General features: G+C 42.8%; 1 protein-coding gene across 1 annotated transcript in view; it reads left to right on the top strand.

The window, feature by feature from the left end:
* The window catches only part of LOC141259076 (solute carrier family 2, facilitated glucose transporter member 11-like), a 33523-nt gene extending 9963 nt beyond the window's left edge, over window positions 1-23560 (top strand). The window contains exons 3-12 of the mRNA XM_073674551.1: window positions 9196-9356; window positions 9943-10067; window positions 10175-10304; window positions 10463-10611; window positions 11023-11210; window positions 12683-12793; window positions 13647-13748; window positions 19322-19397; window positions 21383-21510; window positions 23313-23560. Of these exons, the coding sequence (XP_073530652.1) occupies window positions 9196-9356; window positions 9943-10067; window positions 10175-10304; window positions 10463-10611; window positions 11023-11210; window positions 12683-12793; window positions 13647-13748; window positions 19322-19397; window positions 21383-21510; window positions 23313-23510 (1368 nt within the window). The 3' untranslated portion in view covers window positions 23511-23560. The remainder of the gene's footprint in view (window positions 1-9195; window positions 9357-9942; window positions 10068-10174; window positions 10305-10462; window positions 10612-11022; window positions 11211-12682; window positions 12794-13646; window positions 13749-19321; window positions 19398-21382; window positions 21511-23312) is intronic.
* Window positions 23561-26949: the final 3389 nt, after the last annotated feature.

Below are 26949 nucleotides of genomic sequence, written 5' to 3'. Positions count from 1 at the left end.
AGTCCATTTGTCATTTTCATCTGGGTATCATCCTGAGTCTAATGGACAGACAGAAAGAAAGAACCAGGATTTTGAGCAGTTTTTGCATTGTTTTGTGGCAGACAATCAAGAGGGGTGGTCTGAATTTCTGCCACTTGCTGAATTTGCTCTTAACCATACATCCTCTTCTGCTGGGTGTTCTCCGTTTTTTTGTTGTACTGGGAGACATCCATCGTTTGGTTCGTTCTCCAAATTGGTGTCGGCTGTGCCGGAGGAGGAGATTTTTTCCGGTGATTTGGAGAGAGTTTGGACTGATGTACGTTGTAACCTTCAAGAGGCTAACAAAAAGTCCAAGAAGTATTTTAACAGGAAACGTCAAGAGGTTTTGTTTACGGTTGGTGACATGGTTTGGTTGTACTCAAAGAATCTGCGGTTGAGGATTCCTTCTAAGAAATTGGGTCCGAAGTTTGTGGGACCATTTAAGGTGCTTCAGGTGGTTAACCAGTCTGCTGTTAGGTTGGAGGTTCCCTCCTCCTGGAAGATTAATCCTGTGTTTCATGTTTCCTTGTTGAAAAAAGCTGATGTATCGGATAGGGATGCCACTGTCACAGTTCCTCCGGTGGTGGAAGACGGTGAATATGAAATTTCTCGTATCCTGAATTCCAGAAGGCATAGAGGGAGATTGCAGTATCTCGTCGCTTGGAAAGGTTTCGGTCCTGAGGATAACTCCTGGGTAAGGGCAGATGATGTCTCTGCTCCTAGACTTATCAGAGCGTTTCACAGAAGGTTTCCTGATAGGCCTGGGCCTGGAGGATCCGGAGGATCCTCATAGAAGAGGGGGTACTGTTAGAACCCTCCTGTTTTTTTTTTTCTATTTTGTGGTCACGTGACCTGCTGCCTATTTATTCCAGCTCCGCCCTTCTGGCTTTGCTGGACTTCAGTGTTACTTTGACTCTTAATCTAGCCAGGTGCTTTGTACCTATCTCTATAGTTTGCTTGGTCCTTGGACCTCTAAGTATTTTTGTCTGTTTGTCTTTTTGCTCCGCTACAACTTCTGCTAGGAGGTGTCCAAATTTTTTCCCAGTCCTTAGTATTTTTAGGGACCCCTCCCTTACATCTATAGGTCTGCGTTCAGACTAGCTGAGGACGAAGGCGGGTCTGTTCACAAGGAACAGGTTGCCCGCTGCATCATAGGGAATCAGCTTAGTCCTATTGTAGGGACAGTTTTCCTATCTTTCCTTAGTTCTTGTAGCAGATCATAACACGCATAAGGTTAATGTCATGGCCTGCAAATAGTCCGGGTCTCAATGCAATTGAAAATCGTTGGTGGAAGTTGAAGAAAATGGTCCATGACAAGGCTCCAACTTGCAAAGCTGATCTGGCAACAGCAATCAGAGAAAGTTGGAGCCAGATTGAGGAAGAGTACTGTTTGTCACTTATTAAGTCCATGCCTCAGAGACTGCAAGCTGTTATTAAAGCCAGAGGTGGTGCAACAAAATACTAGTGATGTATTGGAGTGTTCTTTTGTGTGTTTGTTTTTCATGATTCCAGAAATTTTCCTCAGAATTGAGTGATTCCATAATTTTTTTCCCTCTGCTTGGTCGGAAAAAAATTACCCTTACTGAGTACCACATTTTTAATCTTGATTTCTTTTAGTGTTTCTTAAAGCCCTAAAGTTGCCATTTGAAATAACTTTAGTTTTGTGCCATGTCTGTGATCTGCTTTTTTTCAACAACTTTAAAACAACTGAATGAACATCCTCCGAGCCCGGTGATTCCATCAGTTTTGCCAGGGGTTGTACATGTTTGGTATCTACGGACTCATAGTGACCTGGATAATCATAATGGCAGGTCAGTTTTAGCTTTTACTGAACGTGGTAAAAAAAACACCCAAAAAACTATTGTGGAATTGCACTTTTTTGCAATTTCTCCGCACTTAGACGTTTTTTTCCTGTTTTCCAGTACACGATATGGAAAAACCAATAGTACAACTCATCCCGCAAAAAACAAGCCCTAACATGGCCATATTGACTGAAAAATAAAAAAGTTATGGCTCTGGGAAGACAGGGAGCAAAAAAAAGACCCGCAAAAATGGAAAAACCCAAGTTCGTGAAGGGGTTAAATTTACTGAATATGAATAAAAATCAGACATTACTTGTGAATTGTATTTCAACAGAAAAAAAAATTAAGGAAAATGGCCTGGACAAAAATGATGGTACCCTTTACTTAATATTTTGTTGCACAACCTTTTGCTCTTAGCCATCCTTGGATGTTTTTAGCTGTGTGCTTTGGGTAATTATTCTGTTGGAGGACCCATAGCTTGCGACTCAGAACAAGCTTTCTGACACTGGGCAGCACATTTTGCTACAGAATGCCTTAATAGTCTTTGAGATTTCATTGTACCCTGTACAGATTCAAGACACCCTGTGCCAGATGCAGGAAAGCAGCCCCAGAACATAACTAAACGTCCTCCATGTATCATAGTAGGGACAGTGTTCTTTTCTTTGTATGCTTCATTTTTCCATCTTTGAACATAGAACTGATGTGACTTGCCAAAAAGCTCCAGTTTTGTCTTAGCGATCTTAAGGACATTCTCACAGAAACTTTGTGGCTTGTCAATATGCATTTTGGAAAATTCCAGTCTCGCTTTTTATTTTTGTCTTTCAACAATGGTTTCCTCCTTGGTTGTCTTCCATAAAGTCCACTTTGGCCAAGACAGCGACAGATAGTACAATCTGACACTGATGTATCTTAACGTTGGAGTTCACCTCTAAACTCTTTGTAAGTTGTGCGGGGCTCTTTGGTTACCATTCATATTATCCATTTCATCAATTTTCTTCTTGCAGCCACATCCAGGGAGGTTGGCTACAGTCCCATAGATCTTAAATTCTGAATAATTTGTGCAGCTGTAGTAACAGGGATATCAAGCTGTTTGGAGATGGTTTTGTAGCCTTTACCTATTTTACTTGTTTTTCTATGACCTTCTTTCTAATCTCCTCTAATCTCTAAGACAATTGCCTCCTTACTTTTCTTTGCTGCATGTTCAGTGTGGTACATACCATGACACCAAACATCAGTGACTACTTTTCACCCCGTAAATAGGCAGACTGACAGTGATTACCAGTGTGTAGACATCTGTGATAATAAAGACAGGACACTCCTTAGTTTAACAAATCCCTATGGTCAAATTGTCTTTTTTACATTTTCTGTTGAACTACAATTCAAAAGCAGTCTGATTTTCATTAGCTGATATTCAGTAAATTTAAATAGAAAATTACTTTTGTCAGTTTCAAGTTATTTCAGTGATATTGTAGTTTTTTTTTACTTTAACAGAATGGTGCCAACAGTTTTGTCTGTGTGTATACACACACACACACACATATATGTATATAGATCATTATTAAGTGATCATATACAGTACAGACCAAAAGTTTGGACACACCTTCTCATTTAAAGATTTTTCTGTATTTTCATGACTATGAAAATTGTACATTCACACTGAAGGCATCAAAACTATGAATTAACACATGTGGAATTATATACTTAACAAAAAAGTGTGAAACAACTGAAAATATGTCTTATATTCTAGGTTCTTCAAAGTAGCCACCTTTTGCTGTGATGACTGCTTTGCACACTCTTGCAAAAGATAGAAAAGACAGTGCACATAGGGCTTTATCTGTATAATAGTAAATACCAGGTCCCACAATCAGTCTGACTCACCTTCTGAGGTTGTGTGAGTCACAACCAACTGTGAAGCACCTGTCAGATGGCCACTGCAGGAGACCCCACTGATCAGTAAACAAATGAGAGGAGATAAGAAGCCGGGCTGATCCTCCGCACTGGTCCAGAGACACACAAGGGTTAATAATAAATCAAAACTTTCTTTATTACTTGGCCTACGCGTTTCGTGGCTACACTGCACTTCCAGCCCTGAGGAAGTGGCAGTGTAGCCACGAAACGCGTAGGCCAAGTAATAAAGAAAGTTTTGGTTTATCATTAACCCTTGTGTGTCTCTGGACCAGCGCGGAGGATCAGCCCGGCTTCTTATCTCCTTTAAATTGCACACTCTTTGCATTCTCTTGATGAGCTTCAAGAGGTGGTTACCGGAAATGATCTTCCAACAATCTTGAAGGAGTTCCCAGAGATGCTTAGCACTTGTTGGCCCTTTTGCCTTCACTCTGCGGTCCAGCTCACCCCAAACCATCTCGATTGGGTTCAGGTCTGGTGACTGTGGAGGCCAGGTCATCTGGCGTAGCACCCCATCACTCTCCCTCTTGGTCAAATAGCCCTTACACAGCCTGGAGGTGTGTTTGGGGTCATTGTCCTGTTGAAAAATAAATGATGGTCCAACTAAACGCAAACTGGATGGAATAGCATGCCGCTGCAAGGTGCTGTGGTAGCTATGCTGGTTCAGTATGCCTTCAATTTTGAATAAATCCCCAACAGTGTCACCAGCAAAGCACCCCCACACCATCACACCTCCTCCTCCATACTTCACGGTGGGAACCAGGCATGTAGAGTCCATCCGTTTACTTTTTCTGCGTCGCACAAAGACACGGTGGTTGGAACCAAAGATCTCAAATTTGGACTCATCAGACCAAAGCACAGATTTCCACTGGTCTAATGTCCATTCCTTGTGTTCTTTAGCCCAAACAAGTCTCTTCTGCTTGTTGCCTGTCCTTAGCACTGGTTTCCTAGCAGCTATTTTACCATGAAGGCCTGCTGCACAAAGTCTCCTCTTAACAGCTGTTATAGAAATGTGTCTGCTAGAACTCTGTGTGGCATTGACCTGGTCTCTAATCTGAGCTGCTGTTAACCTGCGGTTTCAGAGGTGGTGACTCGGATAAACTTATCCTCAGAAGCAGAGGTGACTCTTGGTCTTCCTTTCTTGTGAGCCAGTTTCTTTGTAGCGCTTGATGGTTTTTGCAACTGCACTTGGGGACACTTTCAGAGTTTGCCCAATTTTTCAGACTGACTGACCTTAATTTCTTAAAGTAATGATGGCCACTCGATTTTCTTTACTTAGAATTTGTATTATGGCAAGAAAAAGCAGCTAACAGTCTATTCAGTAGGACTATCAACTGTGTATCTGTGTACCTGACTTCTGCACAACACAACTGATGGTCCCAACCCCATTTATAAGGCAAGAAATCCCACTTATTAAACCTGACAGGGCACACCTGTGAAGTGAAAACCATTTCCGGTGACTACCCATTGAAGCTCATCAAGAGAATGCCAAGAGTGTGCAAAGCAGTCATCAAAGCAAAAGGTGGCTACTTTGAAGAACCTAGAATATAAGACATATTTTCAGTTGTTTCACACTTTTTTGTTAAGTATATAATTCCACATGGGTTAATTCATAGTTTTGATGCCTTCAGTGTGAATGTACATTTTTCATAGTCATGAAAATACAGAAAAATCTTTAAATGAGAAAGTGTGTCCAAACATTTGGTCTATACTGTATATATACCACGACCAAAAACATCCAAATGACCCCGATCAAAAGTTCACATACCCTGGTGATTTTGGCCTGATAGCATGCACAGAATTTGACACAAATGGGTTTGAATGGATACTAAAGGTAACATCCTCACCTGTGACCTGTTTGCTTGTAATCAGTGAATGTGCATAAAAGCTGAGTGAGTTTCAAAACAAATTTTGTTTCTCACAAAGTTTTGCTGCTTCATTGTTTTTAGATCTTTTAGTCAGATGTTTCTATCAGTACTGAAGTACAATTATAAGAATTTCATAAGGTTTTTTTTACTTTAATTGACAAATAAATCAAATTTATGCAAAGAGAAGAGAATATTTGCAGTGTCCACCGTAATTCTTCAATACTTCTGCAATTAGTCCTGACATGCTGGATATCAGCTTCTGGGCCTAATCCTGACTGACGGTAACACATTATTTTCTAATCAGTGCTTGAAGTTTATCAAAATTTCTGTATTTTTATTTGTCCACTCGTCTTTTCAAGACTGCCCACAGGTTCTCGATGGGATTGAGATCTTGGAGATACCTTGCCATGGACTCAAAATGTCAATGTTTTGTTCACCTAGCTATTTAGTTTTTATCACTTTTCCATTGTGACATGGTATCCTTCATGCTGGAAAAAAAGCATTGTTCATCACCAAATTGCTCTTGGCTCGTTGGGAGAAGTTGCTCTTGGAGGACATTTACTTGTAGATCCCATTCTTTATTCATGGCAGCGTTCATAGGCAAAATTGTGAATGAGCCCACTCCCTTGGACTAAAAATAACCCCACACACAGGACTCATGGTAATGCTCACTTTTTCTTCTCCAGATAATCATTCTTCCAAATGTCCAAAAAAGTCTGAAGGCGCAGAAAAAATAACTTTACCCCTGTCCTCTGCAGTCCAATAGCTGTACATCTTGCAGCATGACAGTCTGCCTTTGAAAGAAGTGGCTTATATGTGACTCGCCCCCTGGGCTGCGTTTGCGCACGTGTGTGGGCTACCAGGAACCAGGTCTCTGGGGGGTTGTAGTCTCCGTGGCGGCGACCCGGTCCCGTGGCTCAGGGTGGTCAAACCAGTGGCAGTCTTTTATGGGTTTTAGGTTAATTGTCCGACTACGCCACCCGTGGATTGCGGTCAGTGCGGACCGCCGCTGCAAGGCAGAGCGCTGGGGCTGATGGTGTATGCAGCTGAGGTAGTGTGACTCCCCACGGGAAGAGTGCAGCCCCAGGGCAGAGAATATGGATGATGGGAGTGATGGTGCGCGGGCGTCCCAGCACTAGTAGTGCTGGTGCGGCGATGAAGCACAGAGACGTGGGGTTGCAGTTCAAGTTCTTTACTCACAGTTCTTTATGTCCCAAGTCATTCCGCGGGCAATGACTGCCCAAGCCGTGCTGCGTCCACCAGGCAGGGGGCTCGGTCAACCCCCAGGCAATTTCAGAGTGTGTCACAGGACTCCCTTCTACTCCTTTCTCTGGCCGTGCCCCACCAGTGACACTACGTCTGTCCAGCTCCCGCGGGCCTTCTCTTGGGAGGGCTTCGTGCTCACCTCCTTGACCCTATGTGGTATGCCTTTCTAGTAGGTGTAGTGAGGGGTCGCACCAAGATATGATCGCGACCGCCGATCCTTGGCTGAGGATTAGTCGCCTCCACCAACTTGGGATCCGGTACCCTGTTCTGCCAACCCGTCACCCGCAGTCTCCTGGGCCTTTGGGGTTCCATCTGCCCTCATGTCTCTGGGCCTCTCTGGGTGTTCTGTTCCTTTCTTCCTTTCCTTGCTTTTCCTTTCAGTTTCTGTCCTCTCTGCTGGCTCTGGCCTCACAGGCTAGGCCCGCCTCCGGAGCAGAGCTCCACAGAGGCCCTGCTCTGTCACTTCCTCTCTCAGACTGAACACTGTTCTAAGATGGTGCCCACCTTATATACCTCCCTCTCTGTGTATGAGCCCAGGTGACTTGCAACCAATGGGCTCCTACCTATGCCCAGAAACCCAACACCTATCTGCTCCTACATCACTGGGTTTTCCTCCCCCCTCCACACTCCAGCCAGGGACAGATGCTGTCGTGCCTGCACTTCTGTCTAGTGGGAGCACCGTTGAGCTGTCCCTCAGAAATGGAGTGTGTGTGATGCATGCAGCCTACCGAGCCCTGGTCCACACACCATCCTTCCCCGGGAGTGGAATATCACACCTCTGGTCTGAGGTGCAATACCCCTGTAGCGGCCGAACCCTCGGGGCGCTACATATGCTTCCCTTCTTGACACCAGGCCGGCCTCCAAAAGCCTTTGCCTCCATATGGATGCAGTTGCACTAACACCTATCTGCTGCCATTCTTGAGCAAGCTCTGCACTGGTGTGGAGCTGATCCTGTAGCAGATTCCTCTTTAGGAGATGGCCATAGCACATGCTAGACTTTCTGTGGTGCCCTGAAACCTTCTTCACAGCAATTCAACTTCTCTCTTTGAAGTTCTTGATGATCTTAAAAATGGTTTATTTAGGGGCAATTTTACAAATGGCTTTGCTTGCAAAGCCCTTTTAATGCAAAAGCAGTGTTGACTGCACATTTCCTTGGAGGCAGAAGACAATGATTTCAAACAACAGCTTCCTTTTGAAGCAACAAGTCTGCGCTCATAATTCAATCAGTATGACAGAGTGATATCAATGTCTTGTCTTCGTTAACACTTTCCCCAGAGATAACGAGAAGATCACTGAAATTATGTAAACAGTTCATTTCGGAGCAGGACTGAAATTAAGTAGAAATGGGGTTCTTGTGATTTATTTTATTAGCTTATATAGGTCTATTAATTTCCACAGCGCTATTGGGGCTCACAATCTACATTCCCAATTAGTAAATCTTTGGAGTGTGGGAGGAAACTGGGAAACCCGGAAGAAACCCCTACAAACACAGGGAAAACATAGAAATTCCTTGCAGATGTTGTCCTTGGTGGGATATGAACGCAGGACCCCAGTGCAGCAAGGTTACAGTGCTAACCACTGAGCCGCAGTGTGTTATTTAAGCTAATTTTCATGACATGGAATGACTTTGAAATTTTTTGGATCTAGCTGGATGAAACACATTAGGTGATCTGAGCTGCTGAAGTAAATCAATTCTTCAACAATGATGATAATAAGGTTTTTTTTTATTCACATTCAACGCCGTCTTTATCAAGTGAAAAAAACAAAGACATTTGGCTTTTTCACTTGATAAAGGCGCCTGTATGGTGCTGAAACGCGTTGAGAATAAAAAGAAACCTTATTATTATCATCGTTGAAGAATTGATTTACTCCAGCAGTGCAGCCCACCTAATGTGTTTCATCCAACTGGATCCAATATTCCTGGTGGATTTAGTCACCAGTCACAGGGCAGGAGGACCTGTTTTTCTTCATGCCTACATAGGAGTTGTGCCTGTCACAACTCCATCAGGTGAGCGTTAACCAAGCATTTACCCACTCTTCCTCCATAGGGCATCACCCAATTATGTTCCCACATCTAGATTTCTTTGCAATTTCTTTTGCAATTCATCTAATTACTAGAATTAATGCAAGTTGCCACTATAAAACCTAAAGCAGCAAGCTTTGTGAAAGTCAAAATTGTGTCAGTCTCAAAACTTTTGATATGACAATGACAGATGACAATGAATTTTGATACACAGCAGTAAAATTACCAGTGTCTAGGATCAGTGATCTAGAAAAACTTGTAAGTAAGCCAAGTGCATGTACATTTTAATGACTGCTTAGTAACTCTCTTCTAGTTTGTAAAGAGGTTTATCAATGACACGTGGATACATCGCTACTACCTACCCATTACTGACAACAGCTTAAGATTGCTTTGGTCTTTTATTGTATCAACTTACTGCATTGGAGGGCTGTTGGGCTCTCTGGGATCTGGATATTTAGCTTCGAAATATGGGAAGTAAGTATTTATTTCGGAATACATTTACGGTAATGAGTAAAATCACATCTCACTCTTCTTTAATCACATTGCTAGAGTCAACAGGAAAATATGAGATTTCTACCCATAAGAAGCACAGATTAGAGCTCTTTAGAGACCCTTTTACATGAATCACTGAAAACTCTATGGGGGAAAATGATTGTTAATATGATCATTTGGCCCCATACAGTTTACATATTGTTGGCACCATATCATCAGTTTCTTTTAGGCCTCATAAAATGTGTCATATGTTGAAGAACAAATGTTTTACTCATTCATGGACAGATTGCTGCCAAGCTTACATGTGCCAATAATCAGGAAGAATTAGGAATCTAGTCAATTACTGGCCCATGTAAATGGTGCTTAAATGGGTTGTCCAAGATAATTGAAATCCTCTCCGGTATATCGTTGACAGTGGCTGTGGATTTCAAGGCGCATATATACGGCACATCACATCTGCAGCCAATCACTGGCATCAGTGGTGCCAGACATCACTGTGCACAGACAATCTGGGCTAAAAAAAAGGCTTTACTAAACGACATAATTATCCATACCTCATTTATTACAGGAAAAAATGCCAGATGTACAACAATGTGATCCCCATCGTTGCAGCATTATTGATGGGTCTTAGTGCCACTGCCAGATCTTTTGAGATGATTTTGATCGCCCGCGTTCTGTATGGCATTAATGCAGGTATGACTTTTTTGCTGAGACTCTTTGTGCTGGTACTTTGGTGTGTACATGTATACCTAGATAGCTCTAATGTATGAATGATAAATATATGTATACAACTACTTCAGGATTTGGACTCAACATCCACTCTCAGTATGCAGGAGAGATTTCAGACAAGAAACTGCGTGGATTTACGAACACCAGTATATCCATATTTGTGACAATTGGCAAATTGACTGGGCAAATTTTAGGGCTCAGGTGAGTATTAGACTGACCATTTGTCAAATTCTTGCTTGTCTACAAAACAGTGAAGAATATTGTTCTAACTTTATGTTAACGTTCGACTTTCATAGCACTCTTGATATTGAAATGCCTAATAGAAAGTCTGACCTGTTTACATTTTGTCCTTACCCCAGGGAGATCCTAGGGATTGAGTCTCAGTGGCCTCTTCTCTTAGCTTTTAGTGGGTTCTGGGCACTTGCTCAGATGGTCACTTTGCCACTCTTTCCAGAGTCCCCACCATACCTCCTAATGGAAAAAGAAGACAAAGATGGCTGTATAAAAGGTAAGCACAAAACTTATTTCCTATTTAATTTTATACTGCAATGTCACATATGCAAATGAAGCAGGACTAGTCCAATGGAGCATATTTTTCCTCAGACTAGTCCCGCCTCAGATCTTCTAACCCCCCCCCCCCCCCGGCTGTGATTGACAGACTGTGCTCAATCCCTGTTTATGGCAGAACCATTATGTTGGCTGTCAATCACATCCAGGGGTGCATGATTAGGAGATCTGAGGCTGGACTAGTCCAGGGAAAAAGACGCCATGCTAGATTAGTTCTTCCTCATTTGCATATGCAGAGTTGTAGGATAAAAGTACATTCTTCAAAGATTGCGGCTCCTTATAAATTGCATCAAAACCCTATCACAGCAATCTCAATCTATTGTCCCCTTAATACTATGCTTCTCCCACCTAGCAATAAAACAACTGTGGGGAGATCGAGACCATCAAAAAGAGATTGATGAAATGTTACAGGAACAAGCTTCTCGGAGAAGTGGTCGTAGTCTGACCGTCCGAGAATTGCTGAGAGAACCTTCACTACGCTGGCAGCTGTATATGCTTGTTGCCTCAACCATAGCTCTGCAGCTATGTGGGATCAATGCGGTAAGCCCTATTGCTTGTTTTCGTCTTTTCTGCTTTATAAGTAAATCTAGATATGGATTTTACATATTTTACAATATAATTATATATACACACAAAAATGATGACCAATTAATAGACAACTCCAGAGAGCCTGTCATACTGTCATGTATAGAGTTCATCTGAGAAAATCATATTCATCCAAAATCAACACTAATTTCCAGAGGGAAACGGAAATTTTTCAGCATTACGAACAGGATTTTAAGAGCTTTATAGAACTCGTAGTTCTGGATATCTACATCAGTCTGAGGTTAGACATCATAGAAGCGATCTTTTCACATGCATCAAATATCATCCAATTGTGCTGAGAAGTAATTAAAAAGCATTTAAAGAGAGTTATGTAGATAACTGCAACACAGATCTATTTAAAGATGCTGTTCACTATTTGGACAACTTCTTCTCATTCTCCACACTTGGCCCAGATAAAATAATAAAGCTTTTACTCACCTCCTGTGCTGGCGCCGTTCCAGCGGTGTCGGCACTCGCGGTCCTGGGGCCCCCGTGCGGCTGCTGGGACATGTGAGGCAGGCGCCCAATCAGCGCTGGCGTCACTGGCCCCGCCTTCGAACAAATTGAACATGAAGAGCAAGTCAGATCAGTCGCAGCACCGGAGTTCTTCATGTTCAATTCGAAAGAAGGCAGAAACAGTGATGACAGCGCTGATTGGGCGCCGGGCTCAAGTGTCACAACAACCGCATGGGAGCCCTGAGACCGTGAGTGCCGACACCGCTGGAATGGCGCCAGCACAGGAGGTGCCAGTACAGGAGGGGAGTATAAGTTTTTTTATTTTATCAGGGCCAAACATTTAGATTAAGAAGGGGTTGTCCTAGTAGTGGAGGACCACTTTAAGAGAATACGGTAGCACTGAATTTGAATGGCAGGAAGTATGATTGCAGAAAAATTAGCAAAGATGATGGGATTCCCAGCAGTCAACCCCTCACTGATGAGAAAGTGATGACATGTATTTGTGAAATACCACCCCATAGTACCGATGGAAAAAAAACGCTTTAAAGCAACACTACACTCTGGTCCAAATCAATGCAAGGCTGGTGCAGAGCCTTGAGGGATCATGCATGACATGAAATCTCATTGTAACTATTGCTTGGAGTGTCCCTTTAATGCCAAAAATACATGCGAATGAAAGCATTGTAAAGCAGATGTAACAGACAAACAGTGCACCACACAAATTTGTGTAGCGCTAAATTCTCAATCCTCAAGTATAGATTCATACTTTGGGTACTTAAGGTTAGGGAGCAATCAGAGGGTCAAGAATGGATCAAAGCAACCTTACTTACTCTCTACAAATCTAGTAAAATGTTAACAATTCTATTTGAATGCTTACCAAGATGATTGTAGAATATCTAATCAGCACATATCTTATCATCTTAGCCCAACATCATAGTTCAGCCATCTCTTACATCCCCAATGATTTGTAGGTATACTTTTATGCTGCTGAAGTATTTAAAGCTGCTGGGTTTACAGAGAAGCAAATCCCATACTTAACAGTTGGTGTTGGAATATGTGAGTCCACGTCGGTGATCCTGAGTGTAAGTGCAACAATATTTTCTTGCATTTTCTGTAGGAAACAAATATGTAGAATTTCTAGAGAACTCAGACATGTAACTGTGTACAAAATTGTGACTACAATACCCATCATATCTTACTAAGCTTGGTTACTTATTTCCTTTTCTGTTGCATTTTAAATGCTTCTGTCTGATAAATTTTAACCCGGCCTAAAAAGGCAGTGTACTATGCATTCAGGTTAGAAATATCTATTGGAAAAGAACATTACATTAAAAGGCTATGGACACCTTTGACACGGGTAAAAGCAAGCAGATGGGAAGGTGTATATAGATGTTTGGCCACCATGATGCACCGAGCGCCTGTACTTGGCTTGAACAGTCATTCTGTGCTGACAGAGTCCCTTTAATACCTGATTGCCCAATTATTTTTTATTCGCTTTGTGAACTCCGCTTCTAACATTCTTTCATGATTCTTTCACTGATGTTTCTTTGTTGCTGATAATGTCTAAATAGAAGTATTCTTATAGAATTGGCCCTGCATAGTTCCTGACGATTTGGTGTTTTCCTAAGCTCTGTGCCTATTGGGCCAGTCATTTGTGATACATAATTGGTATTCTCTATGGAGTATGTCATCAAAACAGGCCTGCTTATTAGTGGAGTGATTCAGTAATAGACATTGGCTATTCTTGAATCTCCTGGGCGTTTTGCAAAACTTATACTGGGATACTGGTGGACACTTTTAGACAGTAACAGGCACTAGGCATTTTGGTAACCAATGTCCATGGGGACTCATCGATCCATTCGTGGAATTAAGTTTGTATTTATATAATTATTGTACCATACATTGAGCATTTTTTTTGATAAAATTCATTTTCAGAGTCTAGTGGTTGATCATTTTGGTAGAAGACTTATTTTGCTATCGGGATATGCATCCATGATTCTATCCTTGGGACTTCTGACCCTGACTATTTCACTTCAGGTAACTATATTATTGCTACCACAAAATTACTGAAATTAAAGAGGTTGTGCACTACTTTTACATTTATGGCCTATTCTTAGGATAGGTCATCAATGTCTGATCGGCCGGGGTCCGACATCCGGCACCCCCGCCATTCAGTGGTTATCGGCGGCCGTGGCCTCTGGACGGAAGTGCTCACTTGCGGAGCTGACCATCTACTTGTAGTGGCTGCCGCAGGGTACAACACATCCGCTTCCTATTCGAGGCGGATGTGTAGTACCCTGCGGTAGCCACTACAAGTAGATGGCCAGCTCTGCAAGTAAGCACTTCCGGTTGGCGGTCGCCAACACCAATGACAGCTGATCTGTGGGGGTGCCGGATGTCAGACCCCGGCCGATCAGACATTGATGATCTATCCTAAGGATAGGCCATCAATGTAAAAGTAGTGGACAACCTCTTTAAAGCAATTTCCTTTAACAGCGGTGGCCTTATGTAGATAAAGAACATACAAGAATAGCAAACTGTGAATCAGTCGTCCTATCTAGGCAATGTACTGATAGAATAGATGGATACAATAGTGGGGGTTTATGGCTGAGTTTTCCCTCCTATTAGCCAAACTAAAGAGAAAGAAAGGCTACAAAGAGCATGTTTCTTTAGAGAGGACATGAAAATGAGCTCTCGTTGGTCACTTCCTTTTCACTTGCATTTGAAATGATTACAAAACCGTACCTTACCTTAATCTGCAACAGTTTTTGAACAGGACTTGAACTTCGTTGGCTCCAAACTCTGTGCGTTGACACTACAGCCATCAAAATAATCATACTGTAGCTATGCACATCAGATAAGACTCAGCTCAGTCCCTCAGATATAAGATGTTGCTATTTGTTGCTCTTCATCCTTCCATTCTATAACCCCACAAAGTGATTTTATGCCATTATATAAGCATGAGTGGGTTTCTGCTATTCAACAGAATCCCTGAATGCTCTTTCTAATAAATCTATTGGTCAAATTTAATTGATATGGTTAGATTCACTTTCGCAACTTTACATATTTCACAAGTGCACAAAGAGAAGGGATAAAAGCAGAATTTGTGGCTGAAAGAAATAACTGAATATATCACTTCATTCATTCCTCAACACTGAAATTGCAATACCAAGAAGTAAAAGTTGTGGAATTATAAATTCTCTGATTTACATAAACACGTTAATGATATGAAAATGGTGAAAAAAATGGAACCAAAATTTTCAAAACATATCGATTTATTCAGTATCACCTATGAGCACTATGTGCACTTACACGCCATGGCTGCTGTCAATGAGGTTATTAATGGTTGTCTGAGGAATGTTCTACCACGCTGAATGTACTTAGGCACATATGCTGCATGTTGCTTATGTTACTGTGAATAACCTATGTGGCCTAAATGTACTACTGTGGTGCCCCTGAGGGTTCGGTCGCCACAGAGGTACTGCATCTCACCCAGAGGTGTGGTATCTCACTCTCAGGTAAGGAAGGAGTACAGCTCGGGACCCTAACACCTGCATCCAACACATTCCACTTCAGTGGGGGCAGGGCGAGATTGCTCCTAAGGGAGAGCACAGTCCCTGGTCCCTAGCTGAAGGGTGGAATTATGTAGTGGGTGTGGGTGGAGGAAGTAGCTTAGGGGAGCACTTGTGAAGGAAGGTATAAATAGAGAAGCCATCTTGTAGAGCTAGAAAAGTCTACAGTGAGAGGAGTTGGGAGCAGGAGCTCTGCAGGAGCTCTGCTCAGGAGGAGGGCCTGAGGAGAGGCCCAGGACTGAAGGAAGAGGAGAGGGAGCAGGAAGGGCTCCAGGAACGAGGAAGGGACCCCAGGGGTACGGGCAGTGCTGGAGGCCACCCGTACGTCCGAATCTACCAGGAGGTGGAGGGGTCAGGCCACACAAAGGGGACCGGTCCCGCAACTAGCGGAGGACTTTGTGTCTCAACTAGAAACCGGAGGCTGCAGTATTTCAAGTCCTGCAGCCAACAGTCCATATCAGTCTCACCAAGAAGGTAGCCATAGAGGACCCAGGGGACGGAACAAACGTCGCCCAACAAGGCCTGCGGGTACCGGATTGGGACACTAGGTATGAGGTGCAGGGAGACGGCCAGAGAGAGAAAACACACAGAAGGGGGTCCCGCTAAGTACTCCGGAGATATCTGAGGGTTGGCTGAACCCCTCCCTGAGTAAGCGCAGCACGACGAGGGAAGTTACACTGGTACCTGTAACTTGGACCGCAACAACCGTGAGTAAAGACCCTGAAGACTGCACCTCACTGTCTCTGTGATTATCTGCGCCATCACCCCTGCACTACAACGCCCAGCATCACCTATAATTTCTACAACATCTCTACACTGCCCTGGAGCTAAGCTTTGCCTGTGGAGAGCTGAACCAACTCTGCTGCACCAAACATCAGCTCCAGAGGTTCTGCACAGCAGCGGCGGCTCCATATAGCCGCATACCACAGGTGGCGTCACGAACTTTATATAAAGAACTATAAATCCCCTGTAAATAACCCCTTTTGATTGACCGCCCTGGGTCACGGACCGGGTCACCGCCACTGTGACATCTCCCCTGGCAACGACCGGCCCGGCACAGAGTACCCCACGGCCCAGGGGGCGCGTCACTACCATGGCCTGCAACATCATCAAACTTGTTTCCCATCAACCACATTTGGAATGTCACTGGTCAGCAATTGCAAAGTGAGCTGCCAGCAACAGATCTTGATGATTTGCCAGCCTAACTGCATGCAATGTGGCAGAACATTCCTCAGACAACCATTAATAACCTCACTGATAGCATGTCAAGGTGTGTGAGTGCGTGTATTTTGTACGTATGATGTTCATACTTGCACGACTCATTGCTGAAGAGGATAGACCTCTATTCCAGCCTCAATTGCTGTCTTGCTCTGCAACATGATAGCCTTTGAGAGCAATGGTGAGAGGAAAATAGTAGCTTTACGTCTGGCTCGTCACCCAAAGTTGTGCAAACGCCTTCTGATGGTTTGGGTAGATGCTGTTTGATGCCTTAGACGTGGTATGTGATGTCTAATTTCACTTGCACTACATAATGGATCACTATGAGCCATTCTTTGAATGTGATGAGACCACGTGGCAAGCACCATGAAGAGACCTTCACAAGAGAACATCACACCGGTCCTAATCCTGGGATTATGGTGTGGTGTGGCTTAAATTTCTCTAATCTTCAATCCAGGTACATTAACATCTCAGCGTTATATTGATTTGGTCGTGGAACCAGTGGTATGGACATTTCTCCAAAGTGTACAAGGAGCTGTTCTTCAACACGACATCAGGCTACAAGATGCATGTACTACTGCAAGCAACCTGTGTGGCCCAAATGTATTACCATGGCCTGTAGCATCTCCAGACCTGTCTCATATTGAGCACATCAGGACGTCATTAGTCTGCAATTGCACAGGGAGCTTCAAGCAGAGGATCTTGATGATTACTGTGCCCAAGTGCATTCGGCTTGGCAGAACATTCCTCAGACAACCATAATAATCTCATTAATAGCAGCCAAAGTGTATAAAAGTGTGTATGTCTACAGTTGGCAGTCACACGCAATACTGAATAAATCCAGATGTATTAAAAATTTTGTTTCCATTTTTTCATCATTTGCATATCATTAGCGTGTCTATCTATCCTGTGATTTTTGTAATTGCAAAATTTTTCCTTCTTGGTGCGGCACTTTCAATGTTGAGGAATGTATGTAGTCAAATATTTCATTCTAATCACAATAGTGTGCACATACTACTATTGACATGCAAATTATCATAAAGCCTGTGTGAAGGGTTTATGTACTACAAATAATTGAGAGACTTAGGTTATGCGCACACAACCTACTAATTTAGGACGGCGGAGTTGCCAGGGTTTTTCCTAGGCAAAGACCACCGGCTTTATCCTGAAGCCGATGTGTTGGCTGCTCTGGCGGGTTTTTTATGCGGTGGCTCCACTGCTGTCTTCTTTCCCCTACACTTTCAACCATAAAGAGTGGGCAGTAGTGTGTTAAAAAGAAGCCGCACTAAGAACGAACATGTTACTTCTTTTGACAGCTTACTGAACCTGTAAACGGATAAAAGTAAGAAAGGACTGAACATGTGCTCATCAATGTTGATTTTAAACAACTGTGCACTTTGTTCACTTTTTGGGGAAGTTTAGCGGTGGGTGCTTTTTCAGGCGGATTCCTGAAAAAGACGTCGTGTACACATACCGTTAACATGACTGGCTAGAAAACACCACTGGAAAATACCCTTCCACTATAAAAATATAGACTACTGGCAGAGTTACATTGATAAACGTTTCACTTAGGCTACAGAATTTATCGGACCAGTTATGTCTGTAGATTGCTCCATGTGCAGATTATTCTAGATAACAGACAGGTGCAGGAGCTACCTGCTAGACATGCACCAGTCTGGTCTGTAAAACAGACCAAAACATAAGGAGTGTATGCAAAATCATCTTTTACATCCAGAAAAAAAAATAAAGATTTTTCATCCCTCCGCTATTTGTGTGTTTTTTACGTCCGTATGTTCGTTTTGAACATCTGTATGGCATCCGTTTTCACACAAACAAATGAAGAATTAGTAAAGGTCAAATACAGTTTCCTATCTTAACAACTGTAATGTATCCATGAAAAACGCATGACATAAGGATGGTAACCCATAGGTGATCCGTTTTTTAGGCACCCATTGACTTATAATGGGCGAGTCTGATTCAGAGGATGGATCAAAGTAGTGTATACTGTATTTTATTACGCGTGGGCCATCAGACTGTGTGTAAAAACATTCATGTGAAGGATTACATTGCCTTGTATAGGTCAATGTGCGGTCCGTATGCTAGGTGTTTTGCATACAGACAATATATGGATGTTTAATACATCCGTCTGAACAAGCCCATACTGAAATTGTTTTCACAGACATGAGGTCCGTGTGAAAAGTATAGCGTGTGCACCAGCCCATAGGCTAACACTGAAGTGCTGTCCATATGAGGTACGTTTTTTACACGGACAGTACTAAAACCGAACACACGTTCATGTGAATGTACCATTATGTGTATTCCCATGGGTGTCAGCAGATCACGTTGGAAAGGGCTAGTGATGCACATATTTGTAGTCTTTGATTTGAATGTCTGAATTTTAGATGCTACGATAAAGCTGTAGTTGTCCATTTGAATGTAATAAAGTGTGTGCTAATATCATTATTAGTGATGAGAGAGTAGGTTCTGTTAATCCTTTCAGCGAGCATGCTCGGGTGCTCACCGAGTATTTTCAGCGTGCTCAGGTGTTATGTTTCAGTTACTCCGTGCTCATGATTTGCGACTGTTTGACAGCTTTAATACATATGAGGAATGCCTAAGAAACAAGCATTCCTCACATGTATTAAAGCTGTCAAACAGTCAAAAATCATGAGCACGGAGTGACTGAAACATAACACCTGAGCACGCTGAAGATACTCGGAAAACACCCGAGCATGCATGTAAATCTCGAGTAACGAGCATGCTCGCTCATCACTAATCATTATCACACATATATGACTATTTCTCATTATTAATATGCAGGGCACTTTCTCCTGGATGCCGTACTGCAGTGTCATCATTCTCTTAATTTACACGCTATCATTTGGTACAGGACCCGGTAAGTGATCACCCTACTAAGAGCAAAGTTACACCAGACAGAAATCCCTGCAGTTGCACCATCCGTCTGAAGGTAACAAGCAGCAATATATCTCATTCACATGGATGGAACTGATATTCAGTCCCTGGGATCTATGCAACAAATCTGCTGCTTGTGAATATGTAAGCAGGTGATCTAAATGCAACAGCGGAGACACCAGGCGGAACAACAATCTACCGTTATTTAACAGATTAATGTGAACAAAGATTGTTAGTGGAGGCAGAATATACAGGAACAGTATTCACAGAATCAGATAATGGAGCAAATGTTTATATACACAGAGAAAGATAATGACCGCTATACAATGAGGGATATGTAATGAACTCAGGGGCCTACAGTCCAATCTTATCCTAGCAGGGAGGTAGTGTGTTAATTCCAAACTTGACATTGGCAGTCTCTAGAAACCCCGGCGACTTTCCGGACCCCTCAGAAAACGGTACTCTGTCTTTCTGAGAAAGTCGATCAACTCTTTCGGTCCCGCTTTGGTGTCGGCTGAGCCCAGTCTGACTCGCGGCCCTCCCACTGCCTATGCCCGGTACCATGTGTGTCAGAAGTGACGGCTCATGCCACACGTCTCCTCCGCTTGCCTGACCAGATATCCTCGGGACTCCTGCAACATCTGACCGCTGATGTGCATCTCCTGGGTCTGTATCGACGGTAGTTGGCCCTTGGCTGCTGACTGGCCTCGCCTTGGTAGAGAACCTTGACCATCGTCGTCTGGGTCTTCAGTGCTTGATCATGGTCGTTCGGGTCTTCAGTGCTTGACCGTCTGGGCTCCACGGGTACTCTCGGCTGCGGATGGCTATCCCTGCTGCAGCATCGCTCTTTGTTTCTTCTCTTGGCGCCAAAATTACTTCCTCTCTGACGCGCCAGCTTTTTTTCTCTAGGGCTGGCTTTGTTGTTGTCACCTGACCCGGGCACTCACTGAATCCGTCCCTCTTGCAACTTCTCTCTTCTGGATCAGTTCCACAGGGTTTTGTTCTAGTCTAGAAACTGCGCAGTTTTGCGTTGTCTTATCTCTGGTGTTCTGTTTTCCTACAAATATATGCTTAGACTTTATTCATATGACCGCATTAGACATCTTAGGGAATGCCATATATTTTCTACAAAAAATGATATTGGATTTTTTTTTGCCTTTCGTTTTTGTTTTAAAATATATGGCTCAAACATGGACTTTTCATACGTTCATGTAATTACACATTAGAGCTGGCCATACACATGAGATAAATGATGGCTAATTCTCCTGACAGGAGAAAAAAAAGGATTGGGCTGCTGTATTTCTAATTGTCTACTTTTTTTGTGCTCAGGGGTGATAAGCCGAATACCAGAGGTGTCTTGGAGTATCATTCTCCACTCTCCCCATTCAGAACACATTCACGCTTTGCCAAGCTGAACATGCACGTGTATGGGGGGAATGTGAATGAAAAACTGTCGGCTGAACAATCAAGCACTGTAAAGTGTATGGCCGCCCTTGGCACTTGCACCAGTATTTTGGGCAGTATTCTCATCAGTATTTACGCCAGCATTTCCGTATGTGGCAAGTACCCTTTAAGAGCACATGCCTACTCGACCCAAGCACGCATGTGTACGGGAGAATTAGAGGTTTGGGGTACATGTCCAGCTTTTAATTGTTTGTGTAACTAGATGAAACCTGTGGGACCAATCAGTACAGAAATTGTAATGGCTTTCTTTACAGGCAACATATATTTTAATTGAGTTATTGCACAGCATACATAGAAAGACTAAGTATGTTACTAAGCATATTATCTCATTACTTAAAAAGCAAATAAAGTTTTAATAATTTGCCCTATTTTTAATTCATACTTGTGTGGGTAGGTTCTTTATACTGAGATTGGATATCCCCCTTCATTTACCTATTGATTTGCTCCTCAGTAACCCCTTGTTATATACACAACATGGGCTCACTATAAGCTTTCTTCTCTCAGGTGGGACCACCGTGACCATCAATCTGGAAATCTTTTCTCAAGAAGCTCGAGCAGCCGCAATGGTGATTGTAGGGGTAATAAATTGGCTGGGTCTGATGATCATTGGCATGGTCTTCCCCTTTGTGGTGGTAAGAGAAACATTTTTTTTCTCAAACAGTATATTTATTTTACAACAGTATGAAAAAAGAAATAAAACTATATGAATCTGATATCTACATAATCATACTGACCTGCTGAATAAAATGAAAGGGAATCTATCAGTAGGATTGTCCCTCCTATATGGGCAGGTAGTTCATAGGAATACCTTGATATCTGCAATCTGATGTCTTATTCCAGAGATAATAATGCATTTCTTATATGTAAATGAGCTATTAAAGCACCACTCCAATGTTTTTATTATTACAGCGCTGGGGTGGTGATATTAAACTAAGTTCCCTGCCCCTAGTCTCATACATATCTGCGTAAACCGCTGAAATTGTCATGACAAAAGGAGACGAGGGGGACCGGTGCTGAGCGGTAGACTCAAGGGTCGCATAGTGGCCACGGGCTGTGACTAAGGACGGTACTCTCCCACTTTGAAGGCAGATTTTCAGGGAGATCTATGCCTGGCCCGTAGTTATTTACAGCTCATTTACATATTAAGAAAAATGTGGATTTCTCTGGAATAAGACATTGAATCGCAGATATCAAGATATAATTTTGTTCAACTTCCTATGAACATGTACACAGATTAAGAGGGTTGATCCTACCGACAGATTCCCCTTAAAGGGGTTTTTCAGTACTTATATACTGTTGTCATACTATGAGCTGAATTTTTCTATCAACAAAGTTAAAGATTACGAGGTGACCTTCAGTCCCCAGCAGCAGCCACTAAACAATGTATGGAGCTGCAATGTTCTGCTTGGTTTACTGCTTACATCTATGTGCCCCCGGAGGTGATAACAGTTGATTGGTAGTGGTGCCGATTGTTGGGCCCCCACAGATCTTATAACCTAAGGATAGATCACGGATGTCAAACTCAAACACACAGAGGGCCAAAATAAAAAAACTTGGACAAAGTTGCGGGCCAACTAGTATATAGTATAATGGGTCCCCACATAGTCCTCCATACAGAATAATGGGCCCCACATAGTCCTCCATACAGAATAATGGGCTCCACATAGTCCTCCATACAGAATAATGGGCCCCACATAGTCCTCCATACAGAATAATGGGCCCCACATAGTCCTTCCTACAGAATAATGGACCCCCCATAGTCCTCCATACAGAATAATGGCCCCACATAAGGGTGGTGGTTCTGGTGTCTCAGGCCAAATATAATCACCCTGCGGGCCAGATTTAGCTTACGGGCCAGAGTTTGACATGTGTAGGTTAGATCATCAACATAAAGGTATTGCAAAACTCCTTTAAAATGTATATTTGTAACATGGTGAATAGTATAAAATGTGAAACAAAAAATAACAACCCATAATTAGTTTTTTTACTATTCTCTCCCCATAAAGAGGTAAAGGGGGTGTCTGATCTACAATAATAAGTCAGCAGTCACTCTGCAGACTTACGAATCCCCCAGTGCACACACTGTACGCTGCGAGGATTTGACGGTATCTGAGCTGGGACCGGAGCGTATGTATGAGCTATACATCCTCCCGGCCAGTGGGCGCAGTCTCACTCCCATACACTGGTATTGAGCTAGTCCACGCCCCGTCTAGTGATGTAGCAGTCTAGTGGGCACGGCCTCGCTCAATACAAAATTTTGCAACTTATCAAAAAGTGGCAATTGACGAATTAGGCTTCAGAAAAAGGTACCAATAAAATAATGAATTGGAGGCAAACAAAAACTAGACTTAAAACAGGCACAAAGGCAATGTTGAATCAGGTTCCAAGTGTGAAAAATCTTTCTTTCCTAACAGTTTCCCTCGTCTCCCCCCAGGCCACTATGGAGCAATTCTGTTTCCTCATCTTCCTCACCATCACTGCCGTCTGTGGGGCATTTCTCTACTTCTACCTGCCTGAAACAAAAGGAAAATCTTGGCTGCAGATAAAAGAGGATTTTAATAAGTACAATTTCTCAAAGCAGCACTGTATGGAAGACCAACCGAGTGCCAACGTTATATCTACCAGATTCTAATCTTCGGGACGTTCATCCTGGTCACAAGGCTGTTCTGGATTTGCTTAGAGCCGGCCTGGAATCTGAAGGAAGCACACTTAATAATGAATGTCTTATGGAAGCATCTGACAAGGAGTGTGAATCCTTTCATGTCTGAGTGCAAACATGTGACGGCAAGAAAACTGAATGTCTGGATGAGGTCCCTTCATGAATACTCAGTTACTACATCTCAAGAAGCTACGCTACCTTTATGATATGATGTATTATATGCTAATATCTAATAATTTATGCTAGAGCCAATATACATTTATGTACTGAACAGTTCAATTCTTTTATCTTGCACTTATTTGTTCAGCCATCAGCTATTCTTACCATCCAAGGTCTTAGAATAGAATGTCAGAGTTGGAAGGGACCTCCAGGGTCATCGTGTCGAACCCCCTGCTCAATGCAGGATTCACTAAACCATCTCAGACAGTTGTCTGTCCAGCCTCTGTTTATAGACTTCCATTGAAGGAGAACTCACCACCTCTTGTGGCAGCCTGTTCCACTCATTGATCACCCTAACTGTCAAAAAGTTTTTTCTAATATCTAATCTGTATCTTCTCCCATTTACTTTCATCCCATTGATTCTAGTTTTTCTTTGTGCAAATGAGAATAAGGGCTTTTTCACATGTCAGTGTGTCCTGTACGAGTGGTGAAAGTTTCCACACGTACCGGAGACACTGAGACACGCAGACCCATTCAACTCTATGGGTCTGCGCACATGTCAGTGTGTTTCCACGGACTGTGTGTCCGTGTGCTCAACACGCTTACATGTCCGTTTTTTTACGGATACACGGTCCGCAAAACGTCCCACACGGATGACATCCGTGTGTCATCCGTGTGACATGTATCGGCACCTGGGAATCTGCGCTACAGTTAGCGTTGTTCCCAAGCGCGGGGTGCTGAACACTGCTCTCATCATGGTTCCCTGCTGGTGCTGCGATCAACACCAGCAGGGACAATGATAAGGGTAGTAGTGTCTGCTAGCGCAGTGTCCTTGTGTAAAAATAAGAATAAAATAATAAAATCCGTATGCTCACCTGTCCGGAGATGTCCCCCACTGTAATCCTCTGACCACTGACGCCGAGGAGCCAGGGAAAATGGTCTCCGTCTCCTGGGAGGACAATGAAGATAATGACTGTAGAATATGCTGGCGCTACATAAGCAATGAATGATGTCAGAACCAGTTTGATTTGCTGCCACTTGCTTGCCAAGGTACCTAGTGGGTGACACTATGCTGTGGCAAACAGTACCATCTCTGTCAAAGTTGGCATGTAGTCCCCCGTGTAGGGGTATTCCACATGTAATAGCTATTTAGGCAATTCTCCCTCCTCTAGGGCTTTCATGCAGATCACAGACCTTGGATCAGATTCATGCACAGATATTTAGAATCAAGTATCTTTTCTATCCCAGCAAGTCTTCATTTATTATGACTGGGCATTTTCTGTACAAGTGACCTCTGCCTGAGGTGGTGATGCCAGGACGCTGCATGGGGGAGTGACAGGCACAATGCCAGGGTATTGCTGGGGCACAGATAGTAATGTAATACTCTGCACCCGACATAACCAGAAATACAGCCTTACTACCGGACATAACCAGAGATACAAAGAAAAAACACAATATTTGAGCTTGGTTAAGTTGGTATACATGCAGCACATAAATGCATGTTTCACAATGGCCATGAATCATAAAAACCTACAAGAAGCAAAATAAACAAACCCTGCTGTAAATAACCAGAGATACAGCCTGATACCGGACATAACCAAGCGGAGAACACCGATATACAGCCTGACTATACGGGACATACTGCAACACTGATATACAGCCTGACTATAGCGGACATAACACTGATATACAGCCTGACTATAGCAGACATAACACTAATATACAGCTTGACTATAGCGGACATAACACTGATATACAGCCTGACTATAACGGACATAACACTAATATACAGCCTGACTATAGCGGACATAACACTGATACACAGCCTGACTATAGCGGACATTACACTAATATACAGCCTGACTATAGCGGACATAACACTGATATACAAAGAAAAAACCTGGAAGTCTGAACTGAAAAGTAAATTGATGTGCATGCAAAATGTAAATGCATGTTGACACAAGGCCACTAGCCAGAGAAAAACCAAAAACAAGCAAAATACCCAAATAACTGGAAGTAAAAGGATAGATCGGACAGTGCAAAAATAATAATAAATAATAAAGGGTATTTAGTTAACATAATTTTGATCAAAATAATGTAAAAGCCATCCCACCACGTCACGGCAACCCATATGGGACAGTCCTAACTCTAATATTAAAAACCTTACCATTTGTCAAGTGACGTACATATGGATAAGGGCAGAGAGACTGAATCCCTAGTATAAGCATAGACCTGAGGCAGAATGAACATTTCAGCTCAGACAGAGGGCGGCCACACCCTTTTATATGCACTGAAGCACACTGAACTACAGCCTGACTATAGCGGACATAACACTAATATACAGCCTGACTATAGCGGAGATAACACTAATATACAGCCTGACTATAGCGGACATATCACTAATATACAGCCTGACTATAGCAGACATAACACTGATATACAGCCTGACTATAGCGGAAATTACACTAATATACAGCCTGACTATAGCTGACATAACACTGATATACAGCCTGGCTATAGCGGACATAACACTAATATACAGCCTGACTATAGCAGACATAACACTGAAAGCCTGACTATAGCGGACATAACACTGATATACAGCCTGACTATAGCAGACATAACACTGATATACAGCCTGGCTATAGCGGACATAACACTAATATACAGCCTGACTATAGCAGACATAACACTGAAAGCCTGACTATAGCGGACATAACACTAATATACAGCCTGACTATAGCGGACATAACACTGATATACAGCCTGACTATAGCAGACATAACACTGATATACAGCCTGGCTATAGCGGACATAACACTAATATACAGCCTGACTATAGCAGACATAACACTGAAAGCCTGACTATAGCGGACATAACACTAATATACAGCCTGACTATAGCGGACATAACACTGATATACAGCCTGACTATAGCGGACATAACACTGATATACAGCCTGACTATAGCAGACATAACACTGATATACAGCCTGGCTATAGCAGACATAACACTAATATACAGCCTGACTATAGCAGACATAACACTGAAAGCCTGACTATAGCGGACATAACACTAATATACAGCCTGACTATAGCGGACATAACACTAATATACAGCCTGACTATAGCGGACATAACACTGATATACAGCCTGACTATAGCAGACATAACACTGATATACAGCCTGGCTATAGCGGACATAACACTAATATACAGCCTGACTATAGCAGACATAACACTGAAAGCCTGA

This window comes from Phyllobates terribilis, unplaced genomic scaffold (assembly GCF_046119375.1).
Source record: "Phyllobates terribilis strain yellow unplaced genomic scaffold, ASM4611937v1 Scaffold_1__5_contigs__length_1240528914, whole genome shotgun sequence".
NCBI lineage: Eukaryota > Metazoa > Chordata > Amphibia > Anura > Dendrobatidae > Phyllobates > Phyllobates terribilis.
This window is presented reverse-complemented; position numbering and strand designations above follow the sequence as displayed.